The following is a 23,372-nucleotide window of genomic DNA, read 5'->3' as shown; positions in this document are numbered from 1 at the left end:
TGATGTTGAGGATAGGCATCGGCAGTAGACCTACATCTTCTGGACCAATTAGCATACCAACAGTGATTAGGCCAAGGTGGTGATCCAATTCCATGGAAGAGCAGCAAGAAAGGAGGAACGTTGGAGAGAGAGAACTAGAAGGCGGCCAACCAAGCAGGAACAATGGCCAAACTGGCCTCGAGCCTGAGGAGCATAGGATTAACATTGTTGAAATCAGTCATAGGGATTGGATTGAGTCTCTCAGAACGGCAGAAGAAAGCACTCAATCTCAAAGTCAATGGCCAAGGATACCAAAGGTTCCTCAGATGCTGAGGGGGACCCAGGATTTCAAGAAATTCTACGAACCGAGGTTAATTTCAATCGGTCCTTACCACCATGGCAAGCCCGATCTTCACGAAGGGGAAATGATCAAGCGTCTATGTGCCAAAAAATTCCTTGCTGATAGTAACCAGGACATCGAAGCCTTGTACACAAAAATTGAAAGTAATATTGAGGCTGTGAGGACGTGCTATGATAATATACAACCGAACGAGTATGATGATGAGGCACTCGCCCGAATGATGCTTCTGGATGGGTGTTTTTTACTAGAATTCGTCTGCGGGAAAGATAGGAAAAAAGTTCTTAGAAGTCACCAAATAAATTTTGCGGAGCCGGACTTGTTCCTGCTGGAGAACCAACTTCCCTTTGGAGTCCTCAAGTTGATTTTTGAAGGAGCAAATTTGGAGGGACCAGTGAAAAAGGAGATGAAAAAATTCGTCATTAGAACCATGGAGCTGGAAGAGGACGAAGAGGACGAAGAGCCCTCTCATCTCCTCGCCCTTTTGCGAAGTGCTCTCGTAGGCAAGAGTGAGCCCAAACAAGAGCGGCAACCTGATAAAAAAGGAAAGTCGTCGTCGTCTTCAGGAGGAGATGGGCGGTTCTGTTGCCCAAGGAAAAAAGGCAAACAACGAGGCATTCGGCAGTCTTTTCGAAACATCAAGGAGCTTAAAGCTGCCGGGATCCATCTCCGAAAGAGTAGAACGAGTTTCTTGAGAGACATTTCTTTCAATTCCTACTACTTCCGTGGCTACCTGAATCTTCCCCCAATAATCGTTGATGACTCCACGAAGTCCAGGTTCTTGAACATTGTAGCCTATGAAATGTGTCCAGATGCCCCTGATGACTATCGGGTCACTTCTTATTTACGCTTCCTTTATGGGCTCATTGATCATGCGGACGATGTCAAGGAGCTGAGATCTAAGCACATTCTCGTCAACCGTCTTGGCAGGGATGAAGATGTGGCCCGAATTTTCAACGAGATCGCCAACGACGTGGTAGATACCGGAGTTTATGGAGATGTGGAAACTAGTCTTCAGAAAGACTACGACAAGAGGGTGAATACTTGGATAGCAGCCATTAACGGATTGGCACAGCTTTTAGGTAATTAATGTATGTGATTAATTATCATTGTGATGTGCTTTTTTTTTCTTGTTTGGTGTGTTTATGTTTGAGAAATGAAAGATTGTATGATTGAACTCGCAATTTCCAACTACCTTCTTTATATTGTTTTTCATAGACCAAGATCGTAACACAATATCCACGTAGAAAATTTTCAATCAACAGTATGTAATTCCGTGGATGGGATGGGATTGAATATTACGCACACAAATTTTTCCCGAATGAGAAAATTGTGGATAAAATCGTAATTTTGATATATTTATAAATTAAGGGAAGAATCTCAAACATGCCCTCCGATTTTTTCGTTCAAAGACAGAAATATCATTTTAGGCAATTTAATACTTAATTTTGGATCAAAAAAGATTTCATAAATAAATACTACATTTTTTAATAAAGTCTTTTAAGTAACCTTTGAATATTCTTTAACTCTTCAAAAAAAATTTAATCTTCTTGAAATCTCTTTAAGAGCTCTTGGACTTTTAAAAAACAAACTATTGTGATACTTCCAACTTGTGAAGCACAATTTGTTTCGGTAACATGTGTATGTCATACAATTTAGTTCAAAAAAATTGTTGAAGGGGCTTAATTTGCCATAAAAAGAGAATTATATGGACAACAAATGAGTGATTACATTAAAAAAAAAAGATCCAACTTTCCATGATTGAAGTAAATATATCAATACAAGATATCATTTTATTAGAGAGTATTATGTAGAAGGAAAAACAATTAAAATTTGTAAAATCTCTAGATCAAATTACAAATATTTGTATCAAACCTATCAAGTTTAAAGATTTTAAAAATTAAAGGATGTTATTCAAGATATACAAATCAAGTTTTGAGTAGTCAAGTCATAAAAAAAGTTTGAGGTCGCATATAAAAATAATTCATTAATTTTAAATTTATTTTTTTTATTTTATTTTTTTCTCTATTTTCTTTTCCTCATATTTTCTTTCAAACTTTTTAGGAACCAAACATAACCTAAATAACCTACTGATTTAGTGTTTTTTTTTTACTTAAATCTAAATAGAACTTAATTTTACTTAATTCTAAATACAACTTAATAATATTAAGTATTAAGTTGTTTATTTTTATTATTTTATTTCTTGTAAGTATTAAACATTAATAGGTGGGAGTTGCATTGAGGTTGTGTAGACCCCCATTTTGGGGCTCGGTTTCATGCACTTTCATGCAGCTTGTTTTGCCAAGTGTCGCAACCTTAGGAGACCACATGGCATCTTTTAATTGGCTGCTATGGAATCAGATATTGCTTTTGGAGGAGCTATCAAGAGGCGACACCGGGAGGACGATATGCAGGGGGTGTTCAGAGTCTGTTAGAGGGGGAGCGTCTCCTGCAGGTGGAGAGGTTTTTTTCAGGAGGGATTTTTGAAAAAAGAAAGAGAAAAAAAGGCTGGGAGAAAAGGAGAGGAGAAGGGGATTCAGGGGAGCTAGAGTGAGTTTTTGAGAGAGATTTGGGAGGCAAGTTTGAGGCGAGCGAGCAAAGGGGCAGAGCTGTGTGTTTGGAGAGTAGAAGAGGTGCTGCCGTCTCATTAGTTTTGTTGATTTTAAAGGGGAACTTGAGGTGTTTGTAGCTGAACAGAGCTTTACCGGAAAAGGTTTCTCTCAGGTATGAATGCAGCTGATTTCTTGTTTGGTTTGGATTCTTATTATTCCTCTGCATTTCTTGTTGATATCTGGATATTTGTTGGTTTGTTTGGGGTGGATATTGGAGGCCACCGGATTGCTTGTTGAAATATAATCTTGCCTACATGTTTATCACTGTTAATCTTAGTATGTTTTGCTCCTATTGTGAAAATGGTCATAGTTGCATTTGATGTTATTTTTCTCACCTGAATCAGAGAAGGCTCATGGATAACTCATGATATGAAGCCTTCTTTGAGGACCTTTTTTTATTTGTTTTTCTTCCATACTCTGTTTCCTCTTCCTATTTTCTTGCTCCTCTGTTTTTTCCCCTGAAAGAGACCGTTAGGTTTTAAGACTAGGAAAGGGATCTTCAGAGAATATTGGCAGCCACAGAATTTGAACCAGAAAATGTCCACGTGAGGTACCAACAACTTTTGGGGATTCAAGAAGTCCTTACTTGGGGTTGTGTGAGGTTCAAGAGAGGTGTCAAGGTTCAGATTTCGTTCTCAGCATCTCTGCTGGGGAAAGTGTAGGCCATCATGCAAGGGTCGCTAAGGTGTCGAAATGGTTTAGCGGGTCGTTCCTCATTTTCTATAAAACCAGACGCACTGGGCAGCAAGCCAAAGGAATATTCAGGTTGTTCTCGTGGATTTGGGCCCGGGACCATAGACAGAAGCAAGTGATAAGTCTGGGCCATCAGCAACCCAGATGCAAAACAGAGTCGTGAAGTTTGGATGGCCCATTAAATACCGGGTTAAAAGGGTAACAGATGTATTCCAGGTGGATATGCAACGATATGTCTGAGCTCATCCCTGGTATCTTCATGTCACCACCACCATTCCGCGCCTAGTCTTATTAGCAGTGGCATTTTCCATGGCATCAATATCAGCTGTACAGACGACAGTCTCCGTACTACCATTTCCAAGATTGAACGTGTTAGAGAACTGATGGAAAGAGTGTGCCCCGCCATGAACGTTGTGTCTTTGCACTCACTTCATAAGGATTTGCTATGCTGAAGCCGTTGTTGGCTTGATGAAATAGTTCCTTCTTATACCCATCAATATGTCCACTTTCTCACACTTCATGCCTACTGTATCATCACTGCTCTCACTTATCATACCTACATTCCCATTACCACTTCATTTTCATCACCTTTCCACCATGCCCGTGACCCTACCTATACCTCATGCCCTACATGCACGTACTAATTTACCCATACCCATTAAACCCATTTCCCTCAATATCCTTCTTGCTCATCTTCTCATACTTTCCTTTGCATATTCTCTTTCTTACTTCCTTCCCAGACGTATTGCATGGCCATCCTTCACCCTTTCTAATACCCATTACACCCACCATTCACGTTCTCAATCTACCCTGTCAACTCAACTGCAGGTGAATCGTTTCTATGTCAGGGACTATCACCGATGGATTTGCAGCCGTTACTGCAAATTGCAGGTTTCTTAGAGAGCTTGACTTGCGAGAAAATGAAGTTGAGGATGGCAAAGGCCAATGCCTTAGCTGCTTCCCTGACAGCGGCACATCACTAATCTCCTTGAATTTTGCGTGCCTCAAGGGAGAAGTTAATTTGACTGCCCTTGAAAGACTGGTGGCGAGATGTCCTCTTCTCAAGAGTTTGAGGTTAGACCGTGAGGTGCCCCTTGACGCACTCCAAAGAATCCTTATGCATGCACCTCAACTTGTGGACTTAGGCACTGGTTCTTATGTTCATGATCCAGATGCTGAGACCAATCACTCTCTTTCAGTATGACCAGAAGCTGTGCCGCCCGCTTGACGAGTATTCTCTAATCTTCATTGGCACCTTTCAAAGTGGGGGATCACATAGCAGTAGACCATTTGATTTCATGCCCGAGGATGCTAGACAAAGCATCGTTTCTATGTCTGGGCTACCTTCTCAAGCTTTGCCTATCATTCACATTGCTTCATAAACTACACTTCCTAGGCCATTTGCATTGGACCCTGGCACTCAACATTCAGTTTCCTCGGAATATTTTGATGACATGCTTGCTGGCCCTGCACATCCCCACCTATGTCATCCTTACTCCTGACCCCATGGTGACATTGGTTCCACTGACCGTAAACCAATATTGACACCTAGAGAGGATGAGGAGCCCATGATAGTGGTACCTGCTTTGGAAAAGACCCCACAATGACAGAAAGAGATGGAGCATGCATGATGAGAGACTCAGCGTGGAACTCCATCACTAGTAGAAGAAATAGATGTTGTCTTGCCGTTTGACAAATGTTCACAATAGGAACTGCATGCTACGCGCTAAGTGCGCCTAATTGCTGCCAAGGAATGGTAGCGATAACCAAGATGGTTGTCGCCTATGGAGGAGCACCGATTGGTCAGCAGCTGCGGGATCCAGAAAGAGATGTTGATATTCTGGTGGCGACCCCTGGACAGTTAGCAGACTTGCTCGAGAGGGTTTCAGCATGTCAAGATGGAGGTGATGCTTTCAATTAAGTTGACTCCCAGCAACATTTCGTTTCGGAATTGACTGATTCTGAAGTGTATGAGGAATGTGAAAGACGGTCCAATGAAGACGAAGAATTGGAGCAGCTTCTAAATGGGCGAATATGTTTTAAAGTTCATCCGTTTACAATTTTGACCAGAACAAGTGAAGATGTTGTGGCATCTATTGGTGATGACTACATTGTAGAATTCACAGATGAAAGGGGAATTGCAAGGGTGACGTCTTCACATGTGGCAAGATCATCGATTCTCTGGGAAAAGATGGGACAATCACCGAAGCGCTGGATGAGTTTTCAGAAATGTTTGATGTCAGCTGAAATTCATACTGGCTATGTTATTGACTGTCGTGGTTTGATGCATTTGATATGCCAGCCGGCTGTGTTGTAGTGCCAGCGAAAACTTTGATGCCAACAATGTTAGTTCAAGAACACAAAGATAAAACAATCACACATACGGTACACGAGGTTTTAACGTGGTTCGGCCAACCATGCCTACGTCCACGGATGAGAGATAATGATTCCACTATACAATAGAGAATATTACAGAGGACAAAACCAGATACAATTATTGGGTTCCCGAAACATCCCATGTTTCCCCACTCCTTGTATCCATACCTTACTACGAGCCATCTCGCTCCACCGGGTACCTCCCATTCTTCCTCACATCTCTATCCACCTTGTATAGTCTCTACAGGCCCATCTCCATCTCATGACTTTTTCCCCTCATGACCTAGAATATTTATAGAGATATTTCCAACAACCTTCCTTATTCTATAAGGAAGTCTAATATTACAATAATATATCAACCTAGAAATATTCTATATAATATTCTTTACAAAAAGGAATCTATACTAATTAGGAATTTGGGACACTTCCTAACAATCTCCACCTTGGACCAAATTTCATGAAGTTAATCTTCAATCTCTCCATGACACAAACCTTTTTGTATCATATCACCACGAGAGAGCAATCGACTCCACCTTCAGTGAAAATTCCTTTTGTTTTCATCTTGTGTGCTTTGTGATCTTTTGCTCTTCCAGAAATTTTCAACCCAAGCTCTGATACCAGTTGTAGTGCCAGCGAAAACTTTGATGCCAACAATGTTAGTTCAAGAACACAAAGATAAAACAATCACACATACGGTACACGAGGTTTTAACGTGGTTCGGCCAACCATGCCTACGTCCACGGATGAGAGATAATGATTCCACTATACAATAGAGAATATTACAGAGGACAAAACCAGATACAATTATTGGGTTCCCGAAACATCCCATGTTTCCCCACTCCTTGTATCCATACCTTACTACGAGCCATCTCGCTCCACCGGGTACCTCCCATTCTTCCTCACATCTCTATCCACCTTGTATAGTCTCTACAGGCCCATCTCCATCTCATGACTTTTTCCCCTCATGACCTAGAATATTTATAGAGATATTTCCAACAACCTTCCTTATTCTATAAGGAAGTCTAATATTACAATAATATATCAACCTAGAAATATTCTATATAATATTCTTTACAAAAAGGAATCTATACTAATTAGGAAAAGATGGGACAATCACCGAAGCGCTGGATGAGTTTTCAGAAATGTTTGATGTCAGCTGAAATTCATACTGGCTATGTTATTGACTGTCGTGGTTTGATGCATTTGATATGCCAGCCGGCTGTGCATGCATGATGCGTCTGACGTTGCTGTTTGCTCTGTTGACAAGAAACTCCAACATCAGAGAAGTGTGTTATAAGCCTGTACTTTCTGAGCATGTATCTTGGATGCAATTCGGTGTTCCAGAAGAGAGTTCTCTAAGGGATGAATTAGGAAAAGGATATGGAATGCTCAGTCCGGTTGAGGATGGGGATTTGCGTGTATCAGAGGATCAGAGGCATTGAGTTGTTAAGTTCCCAAGCATGTAAATCAGCTTGGAAGTGGCACCCAAAGTACCCACTTTCCTGAAATAGATGTCTTTTCAAAGGTCGAGAGGACCTGAATGAGCAAGACCGAAGCATTTCTTTATGGAATGACATTGCTTGCCCCAAAGAAGAATTGAAGAATTGAATACCTGATTCACAAGGCTCCTCATTCCACATGGTCACCTTGAGGTATTTTTGGATCAGTTCTCGCACATCTCCAGTTTTGGTATGTTCATCACCTGTAGTGTATGTGTCCCATCACCATGAATCACGTCATTTGATATCTCCAACGAAGAACCAGGTCAGCGTTCTAAATTTGGGTACAGTCATTATGGATACAGACCACTACAGCCAGCAGCATGTCCGATAAAATGACTCAGGGGTCGATTTGTTACTTGTTCCAGGCCCGCGTGCATGGCCACCTTTTGCATGGCCAACTTGAGGCCGCGTGTCACTTTCCTGAATTCCTTCCTTTTGACTTTAAAAATAAATTTCCTAAACCTCATTTTCTAAAATGGTTTCTTTAATTCTGTTTTTTTTTTAATTAGTTTCAAATCATCAAATTTTCCCATCCTTAGCATTTTTCTTAGGTTCTAAAAATCCGCTTTTCAATAAAATAGATTGCCATTTTCTCTTCGGCAAGTCTTTTTCATATTTTCCTCGTTTTTAAAATTGTTTTTAAATAAGCAGGAACCAAATTCTGTAATTCTTAGTGATGGAATTTACAGATTTGGTTTGTGCAAAATAAACGGGCTTTGGTGGGGGTCCTACATATGAAAATTCATGATTGATTGATTGTTTGATTGATTTACTTATCTTGCGTGTTTGATCTATTCTGTTCCTTGATATGCGCTTAATTACATCTTATTCATTGCTCACTAACCCTCTCTCTTGATGGCGCATAGTGGCTCACTGCTCAGGTACACACTCATTCCTATTCTGGTTAGTCTATGTGCATTTTCTGATTCTCACATGTGCATGATTTATTTAGGGTATCCGTTGATTTACGCATCGATTGCCATGTCAGCTTCATTTTATTAGTAGAGACCCGACTTTAGGGACTTAGAGGGGTGCTACAGTCTTCACTGTACCTTTCTGATAAGTAACCTGACCCTCGAACCCGATCCGGTTTTTCGTAAATCGTCTTTTCCAAAATAAGGAGTCACGCTTAGAGTTTTTCTTTCTTATTTTGTTTACCCTTTTAAAAATAAAACAAAAATAAGTGGCGACTCCAAGTCATTTTTCAAACAATAAATAAAAATCAATTTTTCAAATAAAAATCGAGCTCACCATCGAGTGGGAAACGCATTGAGCCGAAATGCGGGGTCCACAGGTTGTGTTTTGGTTATTTTAAACGGTTACTTCTAGCATTAAGTAAAAAAAACCAAATATTTTGACTTTTTTCATTCAATCAATTTTTTTTAAAAAAAAATAAGTAATAAGTAAAAAAATAAATAAATCATCTAAAGTCTGAAAGCAAATTATATTCAATATTAAATGAAAAAAAAAAAATCAAACACAACATAAGATTTAAAATTCAAAATGATTATAAATGTGACACTAAGCTTAATGCACGGGTGCTAAAGGTCACTAATGTTATTCATAGTTTTCCCATGGCAAATGGTATGTTTCACAATCTTTCTTGGACGTGGGAGGGGCTTGGGTTTTTGAATGAGAATGGAGCTTTTTGAAAGGTTTGTAATAATAAAATATAACATCAAAAATAAAATGAGGTATTTATGTAAAATAAAAAGAAAATTGTCTAAAAAAATTCATTAAGGCTATGTCTGATTTAAAAATTTTGAGGGAAAGAAAATAGATTAAAAAAATGGAAGGAAAAAAAAAACGAAGGAAAATAAAAAATAAATTAAAAGTCAATAAATTATTTTTATATTATTCTTCAAATTTATTTCACTTGCTCTTCTTCATTATATAAAGATTAAATAATTTTAAAATGCATATATTTTTTAACTAATTTGAATTATATTTGATTTTCTTTTGTATTTTTTTTATAGTGAAACCAAATATAAGAAAATCATTTTCATTAATATTTTTTTCATTTTCTTAGTACTTTTTGAAAACCAAATATAACCTAATTCTTAATTAGTTTAAATTATATTTGATATTAAATATTTAATTATGTAAATATTAAAAATAAATAAAATCTAAATAATTGTACTAATATTTTATATTTTCATTTTCTAATTTTTACTTTATTTTAATAGAGACTAAACCTGATTTTTAAAATTATTTTAATTTTTTAATTATAAAAATAAGAATGGAAAAAGAAATATTGGATAGCTAATTTTGACAGACATGTAATTTTGATAGTGAGGAGAAGAGTAGAGTGAGTGGTGTGAGGAGGGCTTTTTTGCCCAAATTTTTGTGTTTTCAAAATCTAAACCATTTCCTTGCCTACTTTTTTTCTCCATGTTCCAAGTAAACATGGGAAAATACTTACAATAAAAAATTAATGAAAGACAAAAACCATACAACTATTTCCTCCATAGATATCAACATGGATTCGAGATTTAAGATACATTTATAATTAGACGAAAAATGGCAAGATGAAAAATATCATTTTATCAAGGTAAGATGGAAAAATAAGGGCTACATTTAAAGTACTCGAGTATATTATATATACTCCCTTTAGGTGATTCCCATATCATTTATATATTTCTTTTAATTCAATTTGAAATTTGAATTCAATTTTATACTTATATTGTATATATTTATAATAATATATATTATATATAATTATTTATTAATTATTTATAATAAAATAATAAAAATTTATAATATTAATTAATTTAATAGGATTAAAAAGGACTAAAAATTTTAAAATTATTATATATATAAGTCTGAATGGAAAAAATATCATCCATTTATTTATACTCTTATATGTTGATATCATTAGTTTTTACCCTCATTCTAAGGAAACAAGGGTACCTTATCTTGATCTCATGCATTGGTTTGTGTTTTGGAATTTGAAAGGTTTCCTTAAGTTTATTTAAGTTCTGACAATGAAAAATTAGTAAAAGAAAAGGACCATACCACTTTTTCCTCCATATTCCAAGTAAATATGGGAAAAGACTTACCACAATAAATTAAAGAAAGGAAAAGAACCACACCACTATTTCCTCAATAAAAGTCACGAGGATACATTTGTAATCAATGTTGGGAAATGTCAACATGGAAAATATCCTTTGATCAATGTAAGATGGAAAAGATCCTTTGACAAGGGCTACATTTACCGTGCTCAAATATATTTTTTTCAATAGGTATGAAAAAAACATCATCAATCAAATGGTGTTAATTATATATTTTTTAATCTCATTATTTTTACCACAATCCTATTTATTTATACTCTTATAACTTGATATTATTAGTTTGTATCTTCATTCTATCTTACCTTGATCTCATTAGTTTGTTTTTCAAAATATGAAAGGCTTCCTTATGTTTATCCAAGTCCTTACAATAAGGAATTAATAAATGAAAATGATTGTACCATTTTTTTCTTGATGGATGTCAGGATGGATTCAAGATACATTTATAATAAGATGTAATTATTATTTATATATTGAGACTAAACATTAAGATTATTTTAATTTTTTAATTATAAAAACAAGAATTGAAAAATTAAAATTGGATAGTGTCAGCCCTTTAGCCTCTTGACCCAATTTTGGAGAAAAGGGCCTCATGGGTAGGCCTTGCACCCATGGGAGCCTAGACGGAGAGCAAGAATGGCCTGGAGGTTTGGTGGTTCAAACCCCAAGAGTTATAATGAGAAGGCCATGTTTGAGCCAAACGTGCACCACAGGCGAGCTAAATGCATACCGCATGCACACTACAGGCAGGCCAAACAGGCACCGCATGTGCACCGCGGGTGAGCCAAACAAGTACCCCGCATGCACCAGACATATGTTGGCTATGGAGTTGGTGCAGTTGGAAGGTGAGGTTCATTTTGGAATATAATTTATAATTATTTAAATATTTCATTATGTCTCCTCTGTACATCTTGAGAATGATCTGTATTTCTCTTTAAGGGGGGAGGGGGGTAGGTAACTCGAGGGGGCACCAAGGGAAGGCCTTGATCGCACCAAGGGGGCACCATGGCACGACCTTGGGCGTGCCTAAGACACACAGATAGACACTCAAGCACGCATACATGGGTTCCACAATATGTGTGGCATGCACCCCGTGGCCGCAACAGCATGGGGTTTGGTACAACCTACCTCCTCCCTGCATAGGCATGAGGGGCCCTAAGCCTTGTGCAGCGAGCTAACTGAGGAAGCCATGGTTTGATGAGGCACTAGACAGACAGTTGACTTGTACCCATGATGCCTACGCACGACACAGGAGCGTAATGCCATGGTTTGTTGCTATAGAGCTTGACCTGACAGTGGAAGCTAGACATAGGCCCAAACCATGGGCACCTTGACATGGCATGGACTGACACGTCAATGTGGGAAGACACACTGATGCACCAAGCACCTGGTCAGTTGGTTGGTGCATGTTGCTAGTTCAAATGACAACTAGCTAGTGGTAGCAAGTGTGTGATTCGGACAACAGTCAGTTTCAAGGGGCTGACATATGGTTGTGGGTTGATGGTTGGTGCGAAGAGACACCTTGGACTAAGGGAGTGTCTCCAGCTAGGTGGTTACATGAGCAGTTCACCAATTGGGTGGTTATGCAAGCAGTTTATGAGCGGTTGTGGCAATTGCATAACCACCAAACCGACTCTTTGGTTTTGAATTTTGAATTTTGAAATTGTAACTTGCAGGCTGGTCATTTAAAAAGGGGCCTCTTGCATCTTTGAGATAGAGGATGAGAGCATGGGATATGTCTTTGAATGCTTAAGGGTTCTAAGCATTGTACTCTGACTCAGACCAGTGTTGAGACACTTTGGAAAACGATTTTGTATCTTGTAGTGAGTGAAATAATACAAGTTGGGAAGGGTTCCCGTAATTGTTGTGTCATGTTACTTTGTTTTTCTAAGGGTTGGGAAGAAAGGTTGGCAAAGGAAAGGTCCTTAGTACTGCACACTTGATGAAAAAAATAATGCAATTATCAGGGGTGCGATAGATAGCTAGTATTTACAGGCATATGTAATTTTGATAGAGATGAGAAGAGAAGAATGAGTGGTATGAGGAGTGCATTTTTGCCCAAATTTTTGTGTTTTAGGAATCCAAAGCATTTCCTTTCCCACTTTTTTCTCCATGTTCTAGGTACTCATGGGAAAAGAGTTGCAAAAAAAAAATTAATTAAAGAAAAGGAATACCACTATTTCCTTGATAGATATCAGGATGTATTCAAGATTTAAGATACATTTATAATCCGTAGTGGAAAATATCAAGATGGAAAATATCCTTTGGTCAAGGTAAGATGGAAAATATCATTTGATAAGGACTACATTTTTAGTACTCAAATATACTTCTTTTTATAGGTATGAATGGATGAAAAGATATCATCAATCGATCAGGTGGTGTCAAATTTATATTTTTAAGTATTATTATTTGTGCTCAAATCCCATTTATTTATACTCTTATACCTTGATATTCTTAGTTTGTACCCTCATTATGTGGAAACAAGGGTACTTGACCTTGATCTCATTGGTTTTAGTTTGAAATTTTAAAAGGTTTCCTAAGGTTTATCTAAGTCCATACAATAAGGAATTAATAAAAAAAAAAGGACCATGCCACTTTTTCCTCCATGTTCCAAGTAAATATGGGAAAAGACCTACAACAAGAAATTAATAAAAGAAAAGGACCATACCACTATTTCCTTAATAGATGTTAAGATGGATTCAAGATACATTTATAAATAATGGTGAAAAATGTCAAGATGGAACATATCCTTTGATCAAGGTAAGATCGAATAAATCCTTTGCTAAGGGCTATATTTATAGTACTCAAATAAGCTCTTTTTTGATACGTATGGAAAAGACATCATCAATTAATTGGTGTCAAGTATACATTTTTAAGTCTCATTATTGGACCCCAATTCCATTTATTTATACTCTTATACCTTGATATCATTAATATGTATCCTCATTATAAGTGAAAAAGGGTACCTTACCTTAGTCTTATTTATTTGTATTTCATAATCTAAAAGATTTCCTTAGGTTTATATAAACCCTTACAATAAGGAATTAATAAAAGAAAAAGACCATACCACTTTTTCCTTGATGGATGTCAAGATGGATTCAAGATATATTTATAATTAGATGTAAATATTGTCTGTTGCTGGAAAATATCATTATGGAAAATGTCCTATGATCAAGATAACCCTCTTGTAATTGATGTCGAATTCAATTATTGTCAATCGATGGGAATTGAATTCCCAACCATACAAAATTAAATTAATATAAATGGTCACTTCACTTTTCTTATTTCAATTATTTATACCATATCAAATACTTCTAATTTTTTTGTACAAAATAAATAAATTATTTTGTTCTCTAATTATAGATTCAAATATACAATTGATGTCATTCAATCAATTGATACATAAATCCTTCTTCCAAATATTAACATAATGAAAATGCAAACACACAATCAAGCAATGCAATATTGTTCCTGAGTGTTCATATAAGGATACACATGTATATCTAAATACACTCCCCATTCGGAGTGTTCTTGAGGTAAGTTTTTGTATCTTATATGAAAAATCTCACTCCCTTCTTAATTCAGTTTCTTTGGGTCCTTTCATTTCTCATTTTCTTTTCTTTTTTCTTTTTTTTTTGCCCTCATTCTCATTTCCATTTCATATAAGAAGTTCTTAACTTTGCTTTCTATACCACCATGGATGCAAAATGAATGAGATATAATATTATTGTGCAAACAAAACTCAAATGATATATAATACTCAATAATATAAAATAATTATTTTAAACCTATAAAAATACTCAAATTTTTCGATGAATAATTTCCATTATTTTCAACATTATTATATTATTAATAAATTTCAATTTTATCTTCCTAACACAGTCCAAGTAATTATAACACTTCACACAAATATTTATCTTTGATTAACATGAATTGAATTTTTCTCCAACATAATTTCCACTAAAAATCAATTAAAATGTCATATAATCGTAAAAAAAATTAAAATAACAACTATATACTTAGAATCACTTGCAAAATATTATCATAATAAGAGTTCGTTTGATAGTGATCATAAAATGTGTTTCTAATATTTTTAACATTTAAAATTTTTTACCAAAAGAATTGTTTTAAGTACTAGAAAAACTAAACACGTTTTCAAAAATCACTATCAAACAAGTTGAAAGAATATGTTCGATTTTATGGAAACCCTTTTAACCTTTCCCACATTTGAAAATTTTTAGCAAAGTATTTGTAACCTTTCTAACCTTCCGTTTGGTAGGAAGCGCTGGCAATGATTATTAGTATTAGTAATAATCACTAGACGAAGTCATGGGCAGTAGACCAAGTCATCCCTCTTGGTAGGAAGCGCTTTTAACACCAAGCCATCGGCAGTAGACTTACCTCTTCTGGACCAACATATTAACAGTGATTAGGCCAAAGTGGTGACCCAATTCCATGGAAGAGCTGCAAGAAAGGAGGAACGTTGGAGAGATAGAACTAGAAGGCGGACAACCAATCAGGAACAGTGGCCAAACCGGCCCCGAGCCTAGGGAGCATAGGATTGACATTGTTGAAATCAGTCCTAGGGTGAAAAATTGGATTGGGTCTTTCAAAAAAGCAGAAGGAAGTACTCAATCTCAAACTCAATGGCCAAGGATACCAAAGGTTCCTCAGATGCTGAGGGGGACCCAGGATATCAAGAAATTCTACGAACCGAGGGTAATTTCAATCGGTCCTTACCACCATGGCGAGCCCGACCTTGGCCCAGTGGAAATGATCAAGCCTCCATGTGCCCAATAATTCCTGGCTGATAGTAACCAGGACATCGAAGCTTTTTACACAAAAATTCGAAGAAATATCGAGGCAGTGAAAAAGTGCTATGATTGGAGTAGTAAAAAAAAGGATGATGATGAGGAACTTGCCTGGATGATGCTGCTGGATGGGTGTTTTTTACTACAATTCATCCGCTGGAAAGGTATGAGAAACTTTCGTAGAAATCACCAAATAAATTTTGTGGTGCAGGACTTGTTCTTGCTGGAGAACCAACTTCCCTTTGGAGTCCTCAAGTTGATTTTTGAGGGAGCAAATTTCCAGGGTGGTCTACCAATGGAAAAGAAAATAAAAATATTCATCACTTACTTCGGAATGCCAGAAGGGTTGTCATCAGAAATACAGCTGGAAGAGGTGAACGAAGAGCCCTCTCATCTCCTCGACCTTTTGCGAAGTGCTCTCCTAGGCCAGAGTCAGCCCGAACAAGAGCAGCAACCTGAGAAAAAAGGAAAGTCGTCGTCGTCGTCTCAAGGAGGAAAGTGGGGGTTCTGTTGCCGATGGAAAAAAGGCAAACAACGGGGCATTTGGCAGTCTTTTCGACACATCAAGGAGCTTAAAGCTGTCGGGATCTATCTCAAACCGAGTAGAACGTGTTTCTTGAGAGACATTTCTTTCAAATCCTACTTCTTTGGCTACCTGAAACTTCCCCCAATAATCATTGATGACTTCACGAAGACCAAGTTCTTGAACATGGTAGCCTATGACATGTGTCCAGATGCCCCAGATGACTATGCGGTCACTTCTTATATATGCTTCCTTTACGACCTCATTGATCATGCAGACGATGTCAAGGAGCTGAGATCTAAGCACATTCTCCACAACCTTCTTGGCAGCGATGACGATGTGGCCCAAATTTTCAACGAGATCGGCAATGACTTGGTAGATCCCGATGCTTATGAAGATGTGAAAGATTGTATTCAGAAGCACTACAAGAAGAGAGTGAATACTTGGATAGCTCAAGCCCTTCACAACTATTTCAGGTCTCCATGGACTGTCATGGCTTTCATTGCTGCTCTTTTGATACTATTTCTTACTGGGGTTCAGACCTACTACGCTCTTCCCGGTAATTAATATATATATATATATCTTGGATTAATTATGACTGTGATGTGTTTTTATCCTGTTTGGTGTGTGTGATTAGAGAAATAAAGATGTGTAGATTGTTAAGTTGTATCACTGGATTTCATGCATGCAATATTATGGGTCTTTTCCAGTTTTCCTCCCCACATGAATTTGCTATACAATCTCCAGCTTGCTTTTTTCTGGTCTTTTTCATAGAGCAGGATCATAGATAACACAACATCAACATAGAAAATTTTCAGTCAACAGTATGTGATTCCGTGGATGGGATGGGATTGAATTTGCTCACACACTTTTTTATCTAAGGAGAAAATTGTGGATAAAATCATAATTTTGATATATTTATAAATTGAGGAAGGGCTCTCTATTTTTTTTTATTTTTCATTTTTTTATAAAAGATAAAATCATAATACATCATCGAAGAGAGGGGAGCAAAGGCATTTTTTATTTCATCGTTGAACTTGTTTGAAAAAAAAAAAACCCCACACAGAGATTGAGTTAGAACTGAAAGTGGAGAAAAGAATGATAGAAAACATGTCATTCAATCAATTGATATAAATCTTTCTTTTAAAGTAAACATGATGCTAATAATTACATATAATCAAGCAATGAACTATCATTCTTAATTTATTTTCTTCGGTCATTTCATTTTTTTTGGCCCTTTTATTCTCATTTCTGTTTCATATAACATTTTCTTTACTTTTCTTTCCATATAAAATGAGTGTGATATAATATGATTGTCCAATAATAATATCTAATAATATAAAACAATTATTTTAAATATATAACAACACTTAAAATTTTAGACAAATAATTTTCATTATTTTCAATATTGATGACACTAATAAATTTCAATTTTATCATCATAACACTTCACACAAATATTTATCTTTCATTCCCATGAATTGAATTTTTCTCCAACACCATTTCCACTAAAAATCAATTATTGAAAATAAAAATAAAAATGACAACTATACACGTAGAATCCCTTACAAGTAGAATCACTTGCAAAATAACACCATGATAAGTAAATCTAAATCCAAAAAATAATAATCACGAATTTTTTTATTAAAATATATTATATGAAAGTTTTGGGGGACAAATTACTCTGCCAAAAATCGAGAATCTAATCATTAATTTTGAAATTAGACTTCATGATATTTCTCACATAAAATAAAATATCCTCCTAAAATTTCACTCAAAAAAATCAAATTTATTTATTTCATCAAACAACCTTCCGAAGATCTAAGATACTAAACGCTGTCTTTTTTTTTCCCCTTTTAATTCATTCTGCACCTCTCTTTCTCTCTCCTAAGACTAGACTTTTTCTTTCTGTTTATTATTATTATTTCCATCAGTTGATTTTTATCGTTTCTCATTCTTTTTTCAGGATTTCACACCACTTTCATATGCCACCCCAACACCCCCCTCCTTCCCTCATTTTCCTATACATTTACTAATTTAATTAAATTTCATATCATAATAAAACTGTATTTTACCATATTCCCATTTTAAGCTTTTATTTTTTCAAATATATCAACTTTAGCTAATAATATAATAATCCACAAACCTTCGTTCAATTTACAATAATAAGATTCTTAATCCTTCGAAATGACATTAGTTGAATTTACTTCTTTTATTAAATATACTTCAATTAAATCAACCTTTTAAAATTAAATCTACTAAATGATAATATTCATATTTAATCAATTTACCTTTTTATATAAATTCCTAAATTTACATAACATAATTTAATTTTAATTTCATTTTATTCAATTTTGTTTCATGTTTTTATAATTTATAAGGTTGAATTCCCAATATAATTAAAAATTAAATTTTTTTGCTATAATATTAAATTAAATTAAATATCTTTTGAAAAGTTTATTATAACCATACAATGTAACACAAATTTCACCAAGTATTTCTACCAAAGGTTTTCGGATCATTACCTTATAATAACAAAATTAAGTTTTACCATACATGTAATATTCGAATTTCAAAAATCCAACCACAAATAATTTAATAGTTAAATTTAAATTTAATTTTTGAAATTCCTATTTCGAAATGTGACTTGGCAAGAATTTAAACTTTCTATTAGCTTTGCAAAAATTACACCCGATTAAATAAAACGTTGACACGTGAATGTTTAGTAACATCATGGCTAGACTAACAAATATATGAATTTTCACCATTCATTTTGGATGATCACGAGGGATAGTCATCGGCAGTAGACCGAACTTTATGAAGATGTGAAAGCTCCCATTCAGAAACATTACGACAAGAGAGTGAATGCTTGGATGGCTCGAGCCCTTCAGGACCATTTCTGGTCTCCATGGACTATCATGGCTTTCATTACAACTGTTTTGTAGTCCACTTTCAATCTCATCACTTGAACACAAATTGGGGCCAGTCAGGAGAGAGATTTTTTGGTAGGATGAGTTATTGAATATAAATTGATGACGTGTCAGCATCTTAGAGAGATTTTGTCAAACACATATTTTTTTTTTTAAACATTGCCAATTAAATTCTAAATAATCTAGATGACAACTTTTTTTTTTTTATTTCAATTATATATATTATATAAAATATTTCTAATTTTTTTATACAAAGTAAATAAATTATTTAATATATTCAAACATATGGTTGATGTCATTCAATCAATTGATATAAATCTTTCTTTAAAATAAACATGATACAAATAATTACATATAATCAAGCAATGAACTATCATATTAGGATTTTCATAGAAAGATATGTGTCTATACTCAAACACATTTTTCATTTGAAGTTTTTTCGATGTAAACTTTTATATCTTTTATATTAAAGTTTCTTAATTTATTCTCTTTAGTCATTTCATTTTTTTTTAAACTTTTTTCCACCCTTTTTTAAGATCTTTTTATTCTCATTTCTATTTCATATAACGATTTCTTTACTTTTCTTTTCATATAACCATGGAGGCAAAATGAGTGTAATATAATACGATTGTCCAATAATAATATCTAATAATATAAAACAATTATTTTAAATATATAACAACATTTAAAATTTTAAACAAATAATTTCCATTATTTTCAATATTGATGTCACTAATAAATTTCAATTTTATCTTCCTAACTTACAATCCAAATAACTTTAACACTTCACACAAATATTTATCTTTCATTCACATGAATTGAATTTTTCTCCAACATAATTTCCACTAAAAATCAATTATTGCAAAAAATTAAAATGATAAATATACACGTAGAATCCCTTACAAGTAGAATCACTTGCAAAATAACACCATAATAAGTAAATCTAAATCCAAAAATAATAATCACAAAATTTTCTATTAAAACATATTATATGAAAGTTTTGGGGAACAAACTACTCTATCAAAAATCGAGAATCTAATAATTAATTTTGAAATTAGACTTCATGTTATTTTTCACATAAAATAAAATATCCTCCTAAAATTTCACTTAAAAAAATCAAATTTATTTGCTTCGTCAAACAGAAAATCTATGATAACGCTGTGTCTTTTTTTTTTCCCCCTTTTAATTCTTTCTACACCTCTCTTTCTCTTTCCTAACACTAGACTTTTTCTTTTTGTTTATTATTATTTCCCTTATTTGATTTTTATCGTTTCCCATTCTTTTTTTTAGGATTTCACACCACTCTCATATGCCACCCCAACACCCCTCCTCCTTCTCTCATTTTCCTATACATTTACTAACTTAACTAAATTTCATATCATAATAAAACTATATTTTACCATATTTCCATTTTAAGCTTTTATTTTTTCAAATATATCAACTTTAGCGAATAATATAATAATCCATTAAGCTTCGTTCAATTTACAATAATAAGATTCTCAATCCTTCAAAATGACATTAGTTTAATTTACTTCTTTTGTTAAATATACTTCAATTAAATCAACCTTTTAAAAATTAAATCTACTAAATGATAATATTCATATTTAATCAATTTACCTTTTTATATAAATTCCTAAATTTACATAATAATTTAATTTTAATTTCATTTTATTCAATTTGTTTCATGTTTTTATAATTTATAAGGTTGAATTCCCATTATAATTAAAAATTAAATTGTTTTGTTATAATATTAAATTAAATTAAATATACATCTTTTGAAAAATTTATTATAACCATACCACATAATACAAATTTCATCAAGTTTTTCGGATCATTACCTTATAATAATAAAATTAATTTGTACCATATATGTAATATTCAAATTTCAAAAACCCAACCTCAAATAATTTAATAGTTAAATTTAAATTTAATTTTTGAAATTCTTAATTTTAAAATGTGACTTGGCAAGAATTTAAACTTTCTATTAGCTTTGCAAAAATTACATCCGGTTAAATAAAACGTTGACACGTGAATGTTCAGTGACATCATGGCAATAGACTGACAAATATATGAATTTTCACCGTTCATTTTGGATGATCACGGGGATGGTCATCGGCAGTAGACCGAGCTTTATGAAGATGTGAAAGCTCTTATTCAGAAACATTTCTGGTCTCCATGGACTGGCTTTCATTACAGCTGTTTTGATACTATTTCTTACTGGGGTCAGACCTACTACCGTACTACGCTCTTGGCCCACATTGAATTATTGCAGCTACTTATCAATTCCTGGAGGGACAACTTAATTAAACTGCACATCTCAACATTTTCCATGCAAGGACAATAATTGCATCTGGAATCCATCCCCACATTTTCCCGTGAACTAATCTGTTTGGTTCTGGAAACCATTAAAAAAAAAAAAGGAAAATGCTAAAAATATATTTCTTTATACTTGATTTTGTAAAAAAAAAAAAAAAAATGTCAAAAGAAAGTCTGAATATAAATAAAATTATTAAAATTTTTGTATATTTTTTAAATTATTAATCTTTATATAAAAGAGTTAAATAATTAAAAAAAGTTTAAGATATTATATACTATTGATTTTAATTTTTAAAATTTTATTTTTTTATTATTTTTCTTTTTATCTTTTTTTTTATTTTCTTTTTTTCATAATTTTCTTCAAATTTTTTGGGAACTAAATATAACCTAAATAATATATTAATTTGAGGTTTATTATCGTTGTGTTTTTTTTACTTAAATCTAAATAAAATTTAATTTAATTTAATTCTAAATATAACTTAATACTATGAAGTTGTTTATTTTTTATTATTTTATTTTTATTAAGTATTAAGTATGAATAGGTGGGAGTTGCTTTGAGATTGTGTTTTAGTTATTTTAAAAAGTGGTGATCCAATTCCATGGGAAACCTGCAAGAAATGAGGAACATCGGAGAGAAAGAAGGCGGTCAACCAAGCAGGAACAATGGCGAAACTGGCCCCGAGCCTAAGCAGCATAGGATTGACATTGTTGAAATCAATCCTAGGGTGAAAAATTGGAATCGGTTAGTCCAAAAAGCAAAAGAAAGGATTCAATCTCAAAGTCAATGGCCAAGGATACCAAAGGTTCCTCAGATGCTGAGGGGTACCCAGGATTTCAAGAAATTCTATGAACCGAGGGTAATTTCATTGGGTCCTTACCACCATGGCAATCCCCACCTTCGCCCAGGGGAAATGATCAAGCCTCTATGTGCCCAAAAATTCCTAGCTGATAGTAACCAGGACATCGATGCTTTGTACACAAAAATTGAAAGTAATATCGAGGCAGTGAAGAAGTGCTATGATTGGAGTAGTACAACCGAGTATGATGATGAGGCACTCGCCTGGATGATGCTTCTGGATGGGTGTTTTTTACTACAATTCATCCGCAGGACAGACGATATGAGTAAGGTTCTTAGAGCACACCAAATAGGTCTTGTGGGGCTGGACTTGTTCCTGCTTGAGAACCAACTTCCTTTTGGAGTCCTCAAGTTGATTTTTGAGGGAACAAGTTTACCAGTGGAAGAGACGATTAAAGAATTCGTCACTAACACCATAAGGCCAGACTGGTCGACATCAGAAATACAGCTGAAAGAGGAGAACAAAGAGCCCTCTCATCTCCTCGACCTTTTGCGAAGTGCTCTCCTAGGCAGGTATAAAAAGATTAGCAAGCAAGAACTGGAGAGTCAGCCGGAACAAGAGCAGGAAGCTGAAAACAAGGGAGAGTCGTCGTCGTCGTCTCGAGGAAGAGATGGGGGGTTCTGTTGCCCATGGAAAAAAGGCAAGCAACAAGGCAATTGGCCGTCTTTTCGGCACATCAAGGAGCTTAAAGCTGCCGGGATCCATCTCCAACCGAGTGCAACGAGTTGCTTGACAGACATTTCTTTCAATTCCTACTTCTTCTATGGCTACCTGAAACTTCCCCCAATAATGGTTGATGACTCCACGAAGCCCAAGTTCTTGAACATGGTAGCCTATGAAATGTGTCCAGATGCCCCAGATGACTATGCGGTCACTTCTTATGTATGCTTCCTTTACGAGCTCATTGATCATGCATACGATGTCAAGGAGCTGAGATCTAAGCACATTCTCTACAACTGTCTTGGCAGCGATGAAGATGTGGCCAAAATTTTCAACGAGATCGGCAATGACTTGGTAGATCCCAATGCTTATAAAGAAGTGAAAACTAGTATTCAAAAACACTACGACAAGAGAGTGAATACTTGGATAGCTGAAGGCCTTCACGAACATTTCAGGTCTCCATGGACTATCATCGCTTTCATTGCTGCTGTTTTGATACTACTTTTTACTGGGGTTTCGACCTACTACGCTCTTCCCGGTAAATCTTCTTACCGGGTTTCAGACCTACTTCGCTCTTCCCGCTAAATCCAAATGAGTCATGGTAATATATATATGGGTTAATTATGAATGTGATGTGTTTTTTTCTTGTTTGGTGTGTATGATTGTTGTATCACTGGATTTCATGGA

At 34.8% G+C, this 23,372-nt stretch overlaps 2 protein-coding genes across 3 annotated transcripts; both read left to right on the top strand.

The window, feature by feature from the left end:
- Positions 1-12: 12 nt before the first annotated feature.
- On the top strand, positions 13-16,615 carry LOC117931419 (UPF0481 protein At3g47200-like). Of its 2 annotated transcripts, none has more exons than XM_034852413.1 (2): positions 13-1,153; positions 16,129-16,615. In XM_034852413.1, the coding sequence occupies exons 1-2, from the start codon at positions 93-95 to the stop codon at positions 16,487-16,489; spliced, it is 1,422 nt and encodes a 473-aa protein (XP_034708304.1). In that variant the 5' UTR covers positions 13-92; the 3' UTR covers positions 16,490-16,615. The 2 variants fall into 2 exon arrangements, with proteins under 2 accessions (XP_034708304.1, XP_034708305.1); XM_034852414.1 differs by lacking the exon at positions 16,129-16,615 and adding an exon at positions 2,699-3,125 and having other exon boundaries at positions 13-1,419.
- Positions 16,616-21,785: 5,170 nt separating this feature from the next.
- Positions 21,786-23,270, top strand: LOC117930616 (UPF0481 protein At3g47200-like). The gene has a single exon (XM_034851249.1). The coding sequence runs from the start codon at positions 21,786-21,788 to the stop codon at positions 23,268-23,270; it is 1,485 nt and encodes a 494-aa protein (XP_034707140.1).
- The last annotated feature ends 102 nt before the right edge of the window (positions 23,271-23,372 follow it).

This window comes from Vitis riparia, chromosome 14, assembly GCF_004353265.1.
Source record: "Vitis riparia cultivar Riparia Gloire de Montpellier isolate 1030 chromosome 14, EGFV_Vit.rip_1.0, whole genome shotgun sequence".
Taxonomy (NCBI): Eukaryota; Viridiplantae; Streptophyta; class Magnoliopsida; order Vitales; family Vitaceae; genus Vitis; species Vitis riparia.
The sequence above is the reverse complement of the archived record's forward strand: the minus strand, read 5'-3'. Positions and strand labels throughout refer to the sequence as shown.